Source organism: Copadichromis virginalis, linkage group LG22, assembly GCF_057382275.1.
Source record: "Copadichromis virginalis isolate Kocher_CV1m ecotype Utaka linkage group LG22, C_Virginalis_male_GT1.1, whole genome shotgun sequence".
NCBI classification, from domain to species: domain Eukaryota; kingdom Metazoa; phylum Chordata; class Actinopteri; order Cichliformes; family Cichlidae; genus Copadichromis; species Copadichromis virginalis.
Genome location: NC_140638.1, coordinates 19,428,736 through 19,442,691, shown reverse-complemented (window position 1 = coordinate 19,442,691; position 13,956 = coordinate 19,428,736). Strand labels below are relative to the sequence as shown.

At 41.9% G+C, this 13,956-nt stretch overlaps 1 protein-coding gene across 1 annotated transcript; it reads left to right on the top strand.

Moving 5' to 3' along the window:
- Positions 1-212: 212 nt before the first annotated feature.
- rp9 (RP9 pre-mRNA splicing factor) lies at positions 213-8,563 on the top strand. Its single transcript, XM_085446516.1, has 6 exons — positions 213-530; positions 735-765; positions 878-1,007; positions 3,735-3,826; positions 4,244-4,305; positions 7,292-8,563. Exons 1-6 carry the CDS (start codon positions 385-387, stop codon positions 7,500-7,502), a joined length of 672 nt encoding a protein of 223 aa, XP_085302642.1. The 5' UTR covers positions 213-384; the 3' UTR covers positions 7,503-8,563.
- Positions 8,564-13,956: the final 5,393 nt, after the last annotated feature.

The window sequence follows — 13,956 nt, the reverse complement described above, 5'->3', positions numbered from 1 at the left end:
TCCAGTATCCTGTTATTAAGATTAAAACTGCCAAACTAGAAAATCATAGAAAATGGGTTGGGAAACGGATTCAATAAGGGAAGAATAAACATTTTTATCAGTGTTTACGGCTGAGAGAAACTGTCGTTTGTGTTTAAAAATAAAAAGAGAGAGAAAGAGAATCCAGGCGCACTTCCTGTGTTACCGCCGGTGTCCTGCAGGTGGCGCCGGACTTTAACAATCGAATCTGACTGCACAGGAAGTGCAGAAGCGCTGGAGCGGCGTTTGCTAGTTAGCTGCATGTTAGCACGATTCATCTTCATGGAATTAATAACGTAAAAGCTCCGCATGCACTTTTAATAACAACGGTATTTTTTGTCGGGTGATCATTTTGTTCAAAGCAAGATGTCGGACAGAAAGCGAGCAAGAGAGAAGGAGGACAGACGACACCACAAGAGGGACAAGATACCAAAAGATGATTTGGAGAAACTGAAGAAGCACACGAAAAAAGTCAGCCAAGAAGTCCAGAAACTGAAACACATCGAGACATTGTGAGTAACTCCAGTTTCACTCTGGCTTTTCCTCTTTAATCCCGCAAACTTGTGCATGAATTATAAATGCGTCTTAATTGACACCCGTTTTCAAGTTGATCAAGCTTATCCGCAATAAGCGAGGGGCAGCAACTTCATGTTGTTATTTTTTGTTTTAATGTTTTTGGCAGCATACTAACCATTTTTAATCTCTCTCTCATGCAGCTATGAGAAACCTCCACCGGGATTTATTAAGGTAACGTGTTCGCAGTAATAGACAGCTAAGAGTAAGAAGTAAATTACATGTGGCTTTTTTCAGGTAAAGACAAATCGTGAGAATTGGTGACAGTGATCGGTTTGTGTTGCAGGAGCATGAAGAAAAACCAGAGGACTGTATCCCTGCAGAACCAGGAAATGAAGAAGCCAGAAGCTTCCTGGCCCACGCTCCCACGAAAGGGCTGTGGATGCCTCTAGGGAGGGAGGTGAAGGTGATGCAGTGTGAGTATAGTGTGCCCGAGTTTGCACTGACGGGAATAAACATGCTGTTTACAGTTCTGCTCATGCAAATGCAGTCTTTAACTGAGTTTTTCACATCCCTCGGGAATCTTTTCACAGCTACAGGAGTTAGGTGTTGATATCAGAGGTGACACTCATTGCTAATTAGGCAAACAGAAGGAAATCTATCCCAGGAGGCAGCCTCTTGCCTTTAGAACAGGGGGCATAAGACACATGACAGTAGTGATTACTCAGCTGCTCACTTCAGCGTGTTTATTTTAAAATTTTATGCTTGTCTTCAGTGCTGACTCTAACATATTTTCATTATTAATCTCCTAGAGCTGTGCAGTGTTTTTGGCCTGGCAAGTTTCAGTCCTTTAGTTTATGTTTTTAATTTACAGTGCATACACTACAGGGTGTCTGCAAGTCCTATAAATGTTTGAAATGTGGTTTGCTGAGAACCTAAATGATTTCAAGTACAGCCATTCCACTCCTTATTAATATTTTTATCTGTAACAGAAATTGTAATCTTATTGATAGTATTTATTTCTCATGCTTCTTTACTTAAAATGAATTATTTGAAAAATTAAAAATCTGTTAAACAAGCTCACATGGATGCTGGGAAATGTTTTGAGTACGGTTTATTAGTGAGGTACCAGCAGCACTTATAGGTCTGGAACTGTAGGTGGGAGTAAATCTCCACTGTGAGTAGGCAGCAGTTATGATAGGTGATAAATGTTAACTGCGAGATCTTGACATTTATCACTGTGTCTATTGTTTTTATGACAAGAGTGATGGACCGAAGACTAATAATTGGTGTTGCAGAGATTATCTTCTGTCTGTTTTTCCCAAAACAATGAATGTCATTATGTTCAGTGTCCATTCATTCTTTCGTCCCACACATTTTCATGCTGCGAACAGCAAGAGCTCAGACACAAACATGCACACGCAAACAAAAAAGTGGTGTTTGTGTCTTTTTTTTTTTTTTTTCCCTCAATCCTTTGTGAAAAACTTGTACATTTGTCGTCCTGCTTAAAGGAACGGCGAGAAATTACTTCTTTTACGTGGTGAACAGAATTCCTGCAGACTCGCATTAAAAACACTCAAGTCGTTCACAGATGCTACGCTGCCACTTGAGCAGTTAATCGGTGTGAAACTTGGATAGAAATTGCTGATTTGTTTTCAGGGCAGAAAAAGTGATAATGAATTTGAGATGATCTGTCACTGATAATCAGGCGCCTCATCATGAGCAGCGTGTTTTTTCGTGTGCGACTCTTGAGTTGCTGTTGCGTGGGGTTGTTGCGTCCCTCGCCGACTGCTGTTCAACAAAATCCAATTTAATAAAATAATATTTCTTTCAGGATTTTTTTTTTTACAGTTTGTGTCTTTTAATGCAGTTTGAGTTGTCCTTGATTTGCTTTATTAGCTAGATGATGAGTGGTCTAGACTGGGCTTACATACATATCCACCAGTCAATTTATTAGGTACGCTTTGCTAATACCAGCTTGGAACCCCTTTTGACTTCAGAACTGTTTTGATTCATCATGCTGTAGGCCTGTCTACATGTACACAGGGATTTTTGCATACGTAGGTTTTTCAGTAAGTTTTGGTCAGTTTTAGATGTTCGGTCAGTTTTAGATGCCTAAACGGAGCTTTTGAAAAGCTCCTTTCAGGGTGAGGCTTTCCAGTAACTCTGCGGTTACATATGGACAACAAAAATGGGGATTTTTGTCTTGCAACATCAAAGGTGTGCGACTTTTTGACGTCAGACTGTGGCCATGTTATTGTTTGTAAGGTTTTTGATTGGCCAGTATTTCTGTACAGTTGGGGTTATAACACCACATGTTCGCTTGGAAAGCACTTGACACCACTTGAAGTTGTTTTTGGTGTTTTCATGTGGACCGAAATGTTTTTTCAGAATGAATGCGGAAAAATCCTTGTTAGTATACATGAACGTAGCCATAGATTCAACAAGGCGCTGGAAACATTCCTCAGAGAACCATGTTACACCAACAACAACCTAAACTGTTGAAACAGTGCAGGGTGGATTCCTGCTTTTGTGTTGTTTGCACTAAATTCTGAACCCGACCAAGTGTTGCAGCAGAAGGACTCCTCAGACCAGGAAACATTTTTCCAATCTTCTTCTGTTCATTTTTCACCAGCGTTTGTAAACTTTACCTTGGTTGTAACAAGTGGTTATTGAGTTAGTGTTGGCTTCTTATCAGCTTCAAGCAGTCTGTCCATTCTCCTCTGACATTAACAAAGCACTTTACCAAGGACAACTGCTAATCCCTTGATATTTCCCTTTTTTTCAGACCCAACACTGGTTGTCTGGGGAAAAACCCAGTAGATCAACAATTTCTGAAATACTCAGACGAGCCCATCTGGCACCAACAATCATGCCACGTTCAAACACATTAAGAACTTCAGCTGCTTGTCTTGATCATTTCTGCATGTCTGAATGCACATGATGGCTGCCACATGATTGGTGACCAGTTGGTGCATCTGCGTAGTCATTTATGGCAACTCGCGATAACCATGACACTGAGCATATTCTATCGAACTACTGTTGAAAGCACCATGAGTTCGGGTTATTTTGGCAAACTAAAGTTCTTGAGATGAGGAAAATCAGTTTTACGTGGGACGTCTGTTTAATAGCAACTCTGCTGCCATGTACGTGAAATGTCTGATTCGTTAGACAAACAATGATTTTTGTTTCCTTTTGTAAAGGCTGGAGGTGCAAGCGCTACGGCCACAGGACAGGTGATCGGGAGTGTCCTTTCTTCATCACAGGCAACCAGAAACTGGAGCACTTCAGAGTGGTGAGTTTGTTTACTGCTGTAGAATGGTTGGCCCACCCACGGTTCCTTGCAGTAGAAAAATGCGTGAATGCAGTAGAAAAAAGTTAGTAGTCGCGTTTATGTCGTGGAGCTATGACAGAGACAGTTTGTGTCTGAGACTAAAGTTAAGTAAGGTCAGATTTAGTTTACACATGTGGGCAGCAGATCTCTGCACACAGCTCGTTCCAGTGTACTTTTAATGAAACAGTGCTCGCTGCAGGAACGCTCAGCCCCTGCAATGATTACCATAAATGCAACTGTGTCATATTTTCCTTCCTTCTATTGTCTCGATATTCCTAAAAGTGCTGACACAACACAGTTTGGAATGTATAGTTCCTGGATATAGTGTGAATTGTAGCACCTTACCTTTTTTTTGTGTGACATTGTGTACTTTATTAGGCACACGAAGACCCAATGTACGACCTGATTCGGGAAAACAAAAGGAATGAGAAGGAAACCAGGTATGTACAGTCATTTTCCTGCTGTGTGCATGTTAATTTCCCAGAGAAAGACTCATAATTTTCCACCGCTATTAAAGGACCCACTCGTGATACTCAGATCATATACTTGAAAACTCAGTTTTCCACTGTGTCCTCTCGCTGGAGTGGGACAATCTCAGATGACCTGGAAAGTCTCTCATGGTTGCTGGCTGCTTGTTCCAGTTTCTAGCAAATACTGTTTGACACCGGGATGTTTGAATTTGAGGCTAGTTCAGGAAGAAGAGCGTGCGCGATTGTGCGCGCACACATGCTTGTGTATTTTTGCATGCATATCAAAAAGGTTATTTAAAGGCCAGTGGCGCTTTGAAGTCTTACTTGCGTGTCTGTGCCACATTCATTTTGGCATCTTCTTTGAAAGGGGAGTGAAACAGTCCAACCTCTGCCAGCCTGCTTTCTAATTGCATGTAAGGTGCTGTCTATTAAATTGTGCTTGATGCGGTAGCCTTGTGTCACAATTGGGTAACGATGAAGAAGTTAGGAAATGAGAGTTTTGTTTTTTGTTAGAATTACTTTTTGGCTTATTATTTGAGTGTATGACTTTTAATTTTATCATATATGTCGCCCAAATAGTTTTTTGGGGGGGCCACATTTTTGCGTTGAATATGATGACGTTTTTCTCTCAGAGCACCGCTTCAGTTCAAGAAATAGGGGACAAAATCTGAAGCCGCCATCCTGTTCAGAAATTCACTCCAGAGTTTGGCTGAGCCTGACGTGAAGCAGTAACAGTCTTACTAAGCTAAAGAGGGGTGGTATTTTCAGAGTTACAGTCCATTTAGGACAAATTTCCCTGGAAAGAAGTGCCGTACCACGCTGCAGCAGAAGGATTCTACTGGAGCCGTGTAAGTTTTGTTGTCACCTTGCTGCTCACGTGTTACAGCGTGACTCAGAAATGCAGTATGAACACTAATATTTATGCCAGACATTGAATAGCGTACTCTGACACGTGCTTCGATAACAAAATCTAATCGTGCTGCAGCTTCTTTAGCACAAATATCCTGCTTAGCTTCATGTTATTTATTAAATTTACTCTGGTGATAATTCACACATGCCATTTGTCTTTTTTTGCATTTGAATTGTCAGCTGCTGTACGCACAACTGATCGTAGCACAGCAGTGTCCTTCAGCCTTATCCTCGCAGTGTGTCTCAAGCTGATGCAATTGTTTTCTAAGAAATGGGCTTTTGCAGACATAGTGTTGATGCCCAGTTGAAGCAATTTCTCAGTGGAAATCTGTGGACAACGTTTGCTAGCTCTTTCTTCCTCCAATAACATCGTCAGTACACACAAACTCTACTCTGTATCTGGTACAAGGCAGCAAGAAATTGAGTCTGTTTGAGGACAAGACAAACCGCTGCACTTTATTAGGTACACCTGTCCATCCTGCTGTGTATCAGGCTGCTGGTGGAGATGTAATGGTGTGGGGGAATATTTTCTTTGGGTCCCTGAGTACCAGATGAGCGTCATTGAAATCCAGTTTGCCTGAGTATTGTTGGCATTTCCATCTCTTTATGACCACAGTGTACCCATCATCTAATGTTTTGTAACCCAAAGTCACAAAATATTAAAGATACACTGTTAAATCTGTAAAGTACAAATTCTGTTCCAAATTATAGCCAGGATGTGCAGGAAGTCTTTGGTGTTACTGGACAAGTAGCCCAAAATCACCTTTTAAAATCTTGCAGTGGAGCTTGTTTTAGAAGGACCTTACCTCCTGCACCAGCACCACCATCACCACCTGGATGGTTCAGGCTTTAGAAGACCGACTCTGTGACAGGAGTCTTTGGCCTTGTTCGGTGTGATTGGCTTAGAGGAGAGAGGGGAGAGCTGCATGGTCTCGTTTAAATCCTGTTTGTTTTTGTTGTTTTTTTTGTTTTTGTTTTTTCCTAGCTTTCTGTGTACTGCAGGTTTTAGTGTGAGCACAATCAAGTAAAGGAATTATAACTAAAAAGCTGTTTTAGCACCTCAGTTTAAAGGTCATGTAGACATGTAGACCAAAACATGGCTGTTTTGGCTTCTTTCTGATGATTATTTTTTGATCATTTTAGACTGTTTAGACAAAGACATTGTAATTTTTCTGAAGATTATTCTAATTCTTCTCATCCACTCTGCTTTAGAGTCCTTTAGAGCTTGTGTATTTTTTTCTAAGGGAGTCCTGCATCACTGAAGGGCCCTCCAATACACTTTTTTTTCTTTGAGTCCTGCCCTTCAGTCTGTGTTGTCTGATTGGCTGCCTAGCCCAGTTTAAGAAAGCAGCTAGAGACACCAGTAGTCTCAGTTCTGTGAGTCTGAGCCTTCATTTGTGATGCACTTGTCTTCTCAGTGTGTTTCATGTAAAAGAGAATACATCGAAGCATGCAGGTGCTAAAGATATAATAATATGTAAGTCTTTTTGAATGTTTCCATAGTAGTCTAAGATTTGTTGTGTTCTTATTAAACTAAACCCCAAATCATACGTGTGTGCAGAATATTTTCTTACAAAACTGAGCACTCCAACAAAAGTGAACATTTAAATTAAAATGAGTTTTACTTGTTTGGTAAAGATAAAGATATCTGTGAGACTTCCCAAAAAACTTAGAAGAAACCATTTAAAAATGCCTGAAACAAAATTGACGATGAAGTCATTATTGTCTCCTCCATTTTGGATTTAAGCAATAATGGACACCTTTTAAAAAAGATTAATTGAAAACTAAATATGTGCCCAAGACCTGCAGTTTTAATTGTTACTTGGACAGGGTTGCTAACATTACTAGAAATACGCAACCACAAGCGGGCACGTGGCTCACTCTGCCTTCTGGAAATGCTGGTACTGGGACAAAGACCGTGTGCTGCTCAGTGACATTTGAGATGCTTGCCAACCTGGGCATCAGTATGCCTCGGCTGTACTTTCCTCCCTGCACTTGACTTAAATACCACATCCTCTTCTCTCCTGCCTTCCCTCCTTGTCTGTAGGATCCAGCAGCTGCAGCAACTGCTCCAGGACACCACTTCCTCTTCCGCCTCCGACTCAGACAGCTCCTCCTCTTCTTCATCCTCCTCCTCTGATCACCATCCCAGAAAGAAGAGGAAAAAGAAGAAGGACAAAAAGAAGAAAGACAAAAAGAAGAGCAAGAGGAAGCGAAAGCACAAGTCCAAAACTAATGACTCCTCCGATTCAGACTGAGGGCATGCTGATACGCGAACTTGAGTATTACGTGTTTTGCACATAAAAAAGGAAAGAGACTGAAATGCAGCACAGCGAGACCTGCACCCTGAAGACGCCCCCATAAGCTTTTCCCCCTCAGGTTAAAAGCTGTTTATGCACCAAGCATGATGACTTCTCCCTCACATTTCTTTCCCCCCCAGGGCGACAACTCGCCTTTACGTCCTCTCTGTCGGCTCACACAGCACAGAGTCCGATGGAACAGCAGCTTAAGTATGAATGTGTGCCTTGGTACATATGTTTGTCAAAAAGGATTTGCTGCATGGGCAGTGACTCTTCAGCGAGTATGGAATGAGCCTTCTGGTTTAAGAGAATGTTCTTACATCGATTCTGGTAAGGTCATATTCAGAGATTGTATTTTTCTCTGGCATTGCATTCTTATTAAAAACTTTGTAGAGTGCATTAAATGAAAATGGGTGGAAAAAATGTAAACGTTGGGGTGCTGTTAGAATGTTTTTCCACACGAGCCAAAATGTTTGAATGCTTGTGACTGTACATAAACATTTGGAAAGATTTGAGGTTGGAATATGCTTATGTGCTCTGAGGAAGCCACAGAAATGTGGAAAGAATCTTTTGAGATCTCTGTATAGCCGTATACAGAGACATGCACTGCAGTACTAAAGTTTTCAAGGCATCTTTAAGTATAACCATCAGGCTTTGCAATGCTCTAGATCGGGTTTCAAATGTGAGGCCCATGGGCCAGAATCGGCCTGGCAAGAACTCCCATCCGGCCCACTGGATGGCTTTGGAAAATGTAAAGGAGGGCTTAAATTTCACTGTATTTTAATACATTTTACTGCATTTCCTACTGCTAAAATCCTTCCTCATGAGCATTCATACAACACCAAAGTAATTATGTCAAAAATAAACAACTAAATGACAGAAAAGTTCCCATTTTTTCACCAATTCCAATAGAAATTCCCTTTTTTTTCTTTTTTTTTTTAAATTTATATATTACAATGAGTCCACAGTAAGATGAATAAAACCATAACAGAAAACTTTCTGTGAATTAAAAACTGATTATGAAACAATGAAGTATCAGAACTTTTTCTCTAGTCTTAGACATTTATTTTTTACAATTCCGAGTCCAAAGAATCGTGATGACAGATCTCCATCCAGCCCTTCGCTCATCCTTTTCAGGGTCGCGGGGGGGCGCTGGAGCCTATCCCAGCTGTCATAGGGCGAGAGGCGGGGTACACCCTGGACAGGTCGCCAGTCTGTCGCAGGGCCAACACACAGGGACAGACACTCACATTCACATCTAGTGGCAATTTGGATTATCCAATTAACCTATCCCCACAAGTTGCATGTCTTTGAACGGTGGGAGGAAGCCGGAATACCTGGAGGGAACCCACGCAAGCACGGGGAGAACATGCAAACTCCACACAGAAAGACCCCGGCCTGATGGTGGAATTAAACTCAGGACCTCGATGACAGATCTTTCATTTGAAATTGTACTTCCCTTTTCTTCTATTAAGATATCTGAGGGATTAAATGTGTAGTCCAACTTCTTTACACTGACAAAAAGGGGAGATTCCCTCTGCCCCTGCTCTGTGGACAGGGTTGTTGTTGTTGTTGTTTGGGTTTTTTTGATGATTTCTGTGAGAGGGGATGTCTTTAATATGACCCTGTCGGAGACCACAGCTGTAGCTGAGTGCAGAATCTCCACCCACCTACTGTTCAAACTACCTGAAAGACATCAAATCAAAAGCCTTAAACGAAGCAAGGAGGAGAGAGGAAAAGGCTCATTTCAGGCAGCGAATGAACTGAGAGTTTGCACCAAGTATGGTGTAAATAATGAATGTTTTTAAACTTCAATGCAAAGAAAATCTGGTGGTGTCTATGCATAAAAATGTGCAACAGGAAATGAGCATAATAGGTTCTCTAGAAACATTCCAGCTCTATAGTGACAAAGTCTGTGAGAAAGGGATCATTTCAGGGAATTCACAAAGTTATTGTCATGTGTCATGGGCGCTGTCGCCGGGCGTCACTCCTTCCCGAAACCGGATGAGTGTTTCCAGGTGGGCGATTCAGGGATGTGATTGTTCCGACACTGTCTGGCCTTCATGTGAGATAATAGTTTTTGACTCTATAGCTCATGTTGCCTTTGACTTGATGTTTTTTTGTTTTGTTTTGTTTTTTTAGAAACTTCACAGAGAGGCTGTCCATTAAAAATTACACAGCACAGTAATGGGGTGACCTTTATAGCCAAGCAACATTTTTCTTTTGATCTTGTCCTGCTAGCGGTCTGACGATACTTAAACTGAATAGTTTTAGTACACACTGGACAGGAATCCCTGCTCTCTGTACTCAGCTACCATCAAGAAGTCTTCAAATTGACTTCTCTAGGAGCAGATTTGCATGCAGACCAACAGTAGCTACTTAAAACAAGCATTACTCTTTAAGCTGCAGTTGAGGAAGTCTGCTGCTTCTCTTCTTCTAAACTACACACATTCCCTCTTCCTAATGACCCTGACAGAGACAATTACAGTAGACCTACAGGGAATAAGCAGGCAAGATTTCCATTTAGATTTGAGACTTAGGCTTTCTGAATAGCTCGTACACAGGGGACTGTATGTGTTTGTGAGAAATTACAGCTCCATCAAAGAGTAACAGATAATGCAGCCATGAGAGCGTTTTAGTTGCTTATTGAGAGCATAGATCCAAGTTTTCTCTCGTCATACTTGACTCTTCTCACTTGCTTTCTGTGGCAAATTTCTTTTTTTCTAGACGCTTGGACCAATAAACGAGGATAAATCAGCTTCCCTGAAACATTTTGTTCCGTGTTGACTTCTCTCTCTCTCTCTCTCCCTGTCTCTCGCTTCGTCTTTGAGTAGCACAATGAATCTCCCAGATGAGGTGCAGTCACAGAAAGCAGCTCTGAGGGAGGTTATGCCACGTAGAGAGAATTTGGTCAGTGGAGAGGCTTTTTATTAAAGCGCTCCGTCTTTTTGGACAGGGTGCAGGTCAGACAGGCTGCCAGACCCGAATCTCTGTGCTGATTGTGTTTTAGCCTCAACATGCAGTCCAGATTGGGAGCACTGGAACAGTTGCATGTTTCATTCTTCAAACTCGGCGTCTCTCTGCAACATTCACTTTCAGATCAAATAAAAAATACACTAAAGGGCCAAGTTTCATCTTTAAGTTCACATCAGTTTGTTAGGATAGTGTTTTCATTCATGCCTACGCTCACTGGCCTCTTCATTGGGTACAACTGCTCGTTAGCGCAAACCAGCCAATCACATGGCAGCAACTCAGTGCATTTAGATGTGGTCATGGCAACCTGGTGAAGTTCAAACTGAGCATCAGAATGGGGAAGAAAGGTGATTTAAGTGACTTTGAATATAGCGTGGTGCTCGGTGCTAGACAGGCTGGTCTGCTGGGGTTTTCCCACATAACCGTCTCTGAGGTTTACAGGGAACAGGCCAAAAAAAGGAAGTATCCAGTGAGCGGCAGTTCTCTGCTTGGAAATATCTTGTTGTTGCCAGAGGGCACGGAGAAATGACCAGAGTGCTTTGAGCTGATAGGAGGGTAACAGTAGCTACAACCAAGTTATGCAGAAGTGCACCTCTGAAGACACTATATGTGAAACCTTTAAAATGATGGGCTACAACAGCAGAAGAACGCGCTGGGTGCCACTCATGTCAGCAAAGAGGAAACTGAAAATACAACTCACACGGGCTCCCCAAAAGTTGACAGTAGAAAACTGGTGAGACGTTACCTGATCTGCTGAGTCTCGATTTCTGCTGCGAAAAACAGGGTCAGAATTTGTTAAACAACACGAAACCATAGATCCATCCTGCCTTGTATCAGCTGTTCAGGCAGGTAGTGGTGGTATAATGATTCTAGGGATCATTTTGTAGCTCATTTTGAGCCCTTTAGTACCAACTGAGCATCATTTGAGCACCGCAGCCTGCCTGAATATTGCTGCCGGCCATCTCTATCCCTTCATAACCCCAGTGTACTCATCTCTTGATGGCTGCTTCCAGCAGGATAACGCTTCTTGTATCAAAACTCAAATCATCTCAAACTGGTTTCTTGAACATGACAATAAATTTACTCTACCTTTGGGATGTGTAACAGGCAATTGACCAAATGGATGTGCAGCTGACAAATCTGCAGCTTTGTGATGCTGTCATCCATCGGCACCTTGTAGAATTAAAGCACTCCTAAAGGGAAAAGGGAGTTCAACCTGGTAAGAGTATAAGACCTTAGGTTAGCTGTGTGTGGATTCAACTTGTAATTTGAAGTTAATAATGTATTTCCAGACATTAAAGGTTGTTATTTCCCCCAAAATAGGCAGCTGGGTTAATTTAGAAACAACAAAGGGCAGGGATAGCTCAGTAGGTAGAGTGGTGGCCCCATGATCGGAAGGTTGGGGGTTTGAATCCGCTGAACGGCCACCCTGAGGTACCCATGAGGAAGGGACCGTCCCTACACACTGGGCGTCCAATGGCTGCCCACTGCTTCACTGAGTGAATGGGTTAAATGCAGAGAGGAATTTCCCCACGGGGATCAATAAAGTACACATTATTATTATTAAATGGCAGGTGAACACATGAAAATAATAAAATGTTATACAGCGGAATAAAAGTTATCTGGATGAGTGGATTTGTGTGTTTAAGAAAACCCTGTTTTATATCTGCAATGTGTCACGAGTCCTTGTCAACGATCAAGCAAAGACCTCGAAGCCTCGGAGGACTCACAATTACAAAAAAAGCCCTGCATCATTTTGAATCCAATTTCTGTGGGATGCTGAAAGAAAACATGAATCTGTCAAAAACAAATCATGTATAGAGCAAACTGAAGAGAACAAGGAACGACTCACTAGCCGAAACACTCATTCATCATCAGACTCGGTGGTGCTTCTGTTTGAGCATGTATGGCTTGCCAAAGGAACTGGCACGCTGCCATCTATTGTTATTGTTGGTCTATTGCTGGATGTAACAGGGTGGTCTATATGAGCATTCTGTGTGCTCTAATTAAGCAAAATGCACTGAAACCCAGTGGACAACGCTTCATTAAAAAGAATGGAAACAAACAACAAACAATGATCCTAAATCCTGGCCCGTTTAATCACTTGATCTCAGCTTGAACGAAGACAAGTCTAAAGGTAAGAGCATCGTGTTTAGGCAGGTAAAATCTGATTTTGACGTTCTCTGCTGAACACCAGTCTTCTGTTAACGATCAAATCAAATCTGAAACAAAGATATGCAGCCCTTCAGATACTTATGGTCTGGATTTGCTTTCCAAAATATGGGAGGAAAAAAAGAAAGTAGACAATTAAACCTTTATGAGCAGATCTGCTGCACTTAACTCATGAATAATAACCATGTTTGCCAAAAGGGAAAATTAAGCAGCACCAAGGCTTCCCTCTGTTTTGATAGTGTTATCTGATATGACATTAAAGTTTCACACCAGACGTGCAGATGAACGGAGGTTGGCCCGCTGTTTGTGAAACAGGATGTGTCCAAATCAGAGCGAGTTACACAAGTGACAACTGACATCTATAAAAAGAAATCAGTCCAGTGCTTACCTTCTGAGTGCAACGCCAGAAATGAGAGTGACTCTGCAGTTTTACCGGCTTGCACTGTGAGTTTCCACTTGATTGAACGCATCATGTGATGCTTTTTTAGAAGTGTGGGCTGTCTTAAAGCAATATGGCAAAATAGAAGTAGAAGATGAAAATATGACCTCATCTCTGAGCCCTTCGATTTGCTCTTGAGCCCTCTCGAGTTAGAGTCGGGGATCCAAAGGTCACAGTGACCAAATGACGCAAATAACACAGAGGGATAAAAGAATGCTTTTGTTTGCTTCCCCAAAAGAAAAGCAGCAGTAAGTGCTGTTTAGAATATATTACATACCATATTACATATCACGCAGCATTCATAGGTCAAACAAAGATTTATTATCTGAGTCAAATCTGTATGCTTGCACAGAAAAACAAAATGTGTTGACGCATCTTGAAAAACCCATAAAAATATCTGTTTTCTTCCTCTTACATTTTTGGGTCAGGTGTGCCTGTCCTCGCAGCCTATTTATGGAGTCAGATTGGGTGTGAAGTCGAGGACGAGGGCTGCCATTTAAACGGGCCGAGCTTTGCATCCTGTGTTTTTGCAGAGAGAAAAATAAACAGAATGAGGGACTAAGAGATTTCTGCTGGGTGTGTCGCTCCAGATTGTTTGCCAGGACGAACAGGGCTCCTGTATTAATCCTCCTGCTGCTGCTCCCGCTGAGTGGAGACGAGGACGAGCTGCAGAGCTGCCTGCCACACACACTCTTTTTCTCTTTCAGCCACAAATGCCACTCATTCTGGTACCAAGCACAGCAGGTAATTAACGATCAAAATTAAAGGGACACCGTGGCTCGGAGATGCTGCAGTCTTTACAGAGTGCCTGCAACATTATACCCTCAG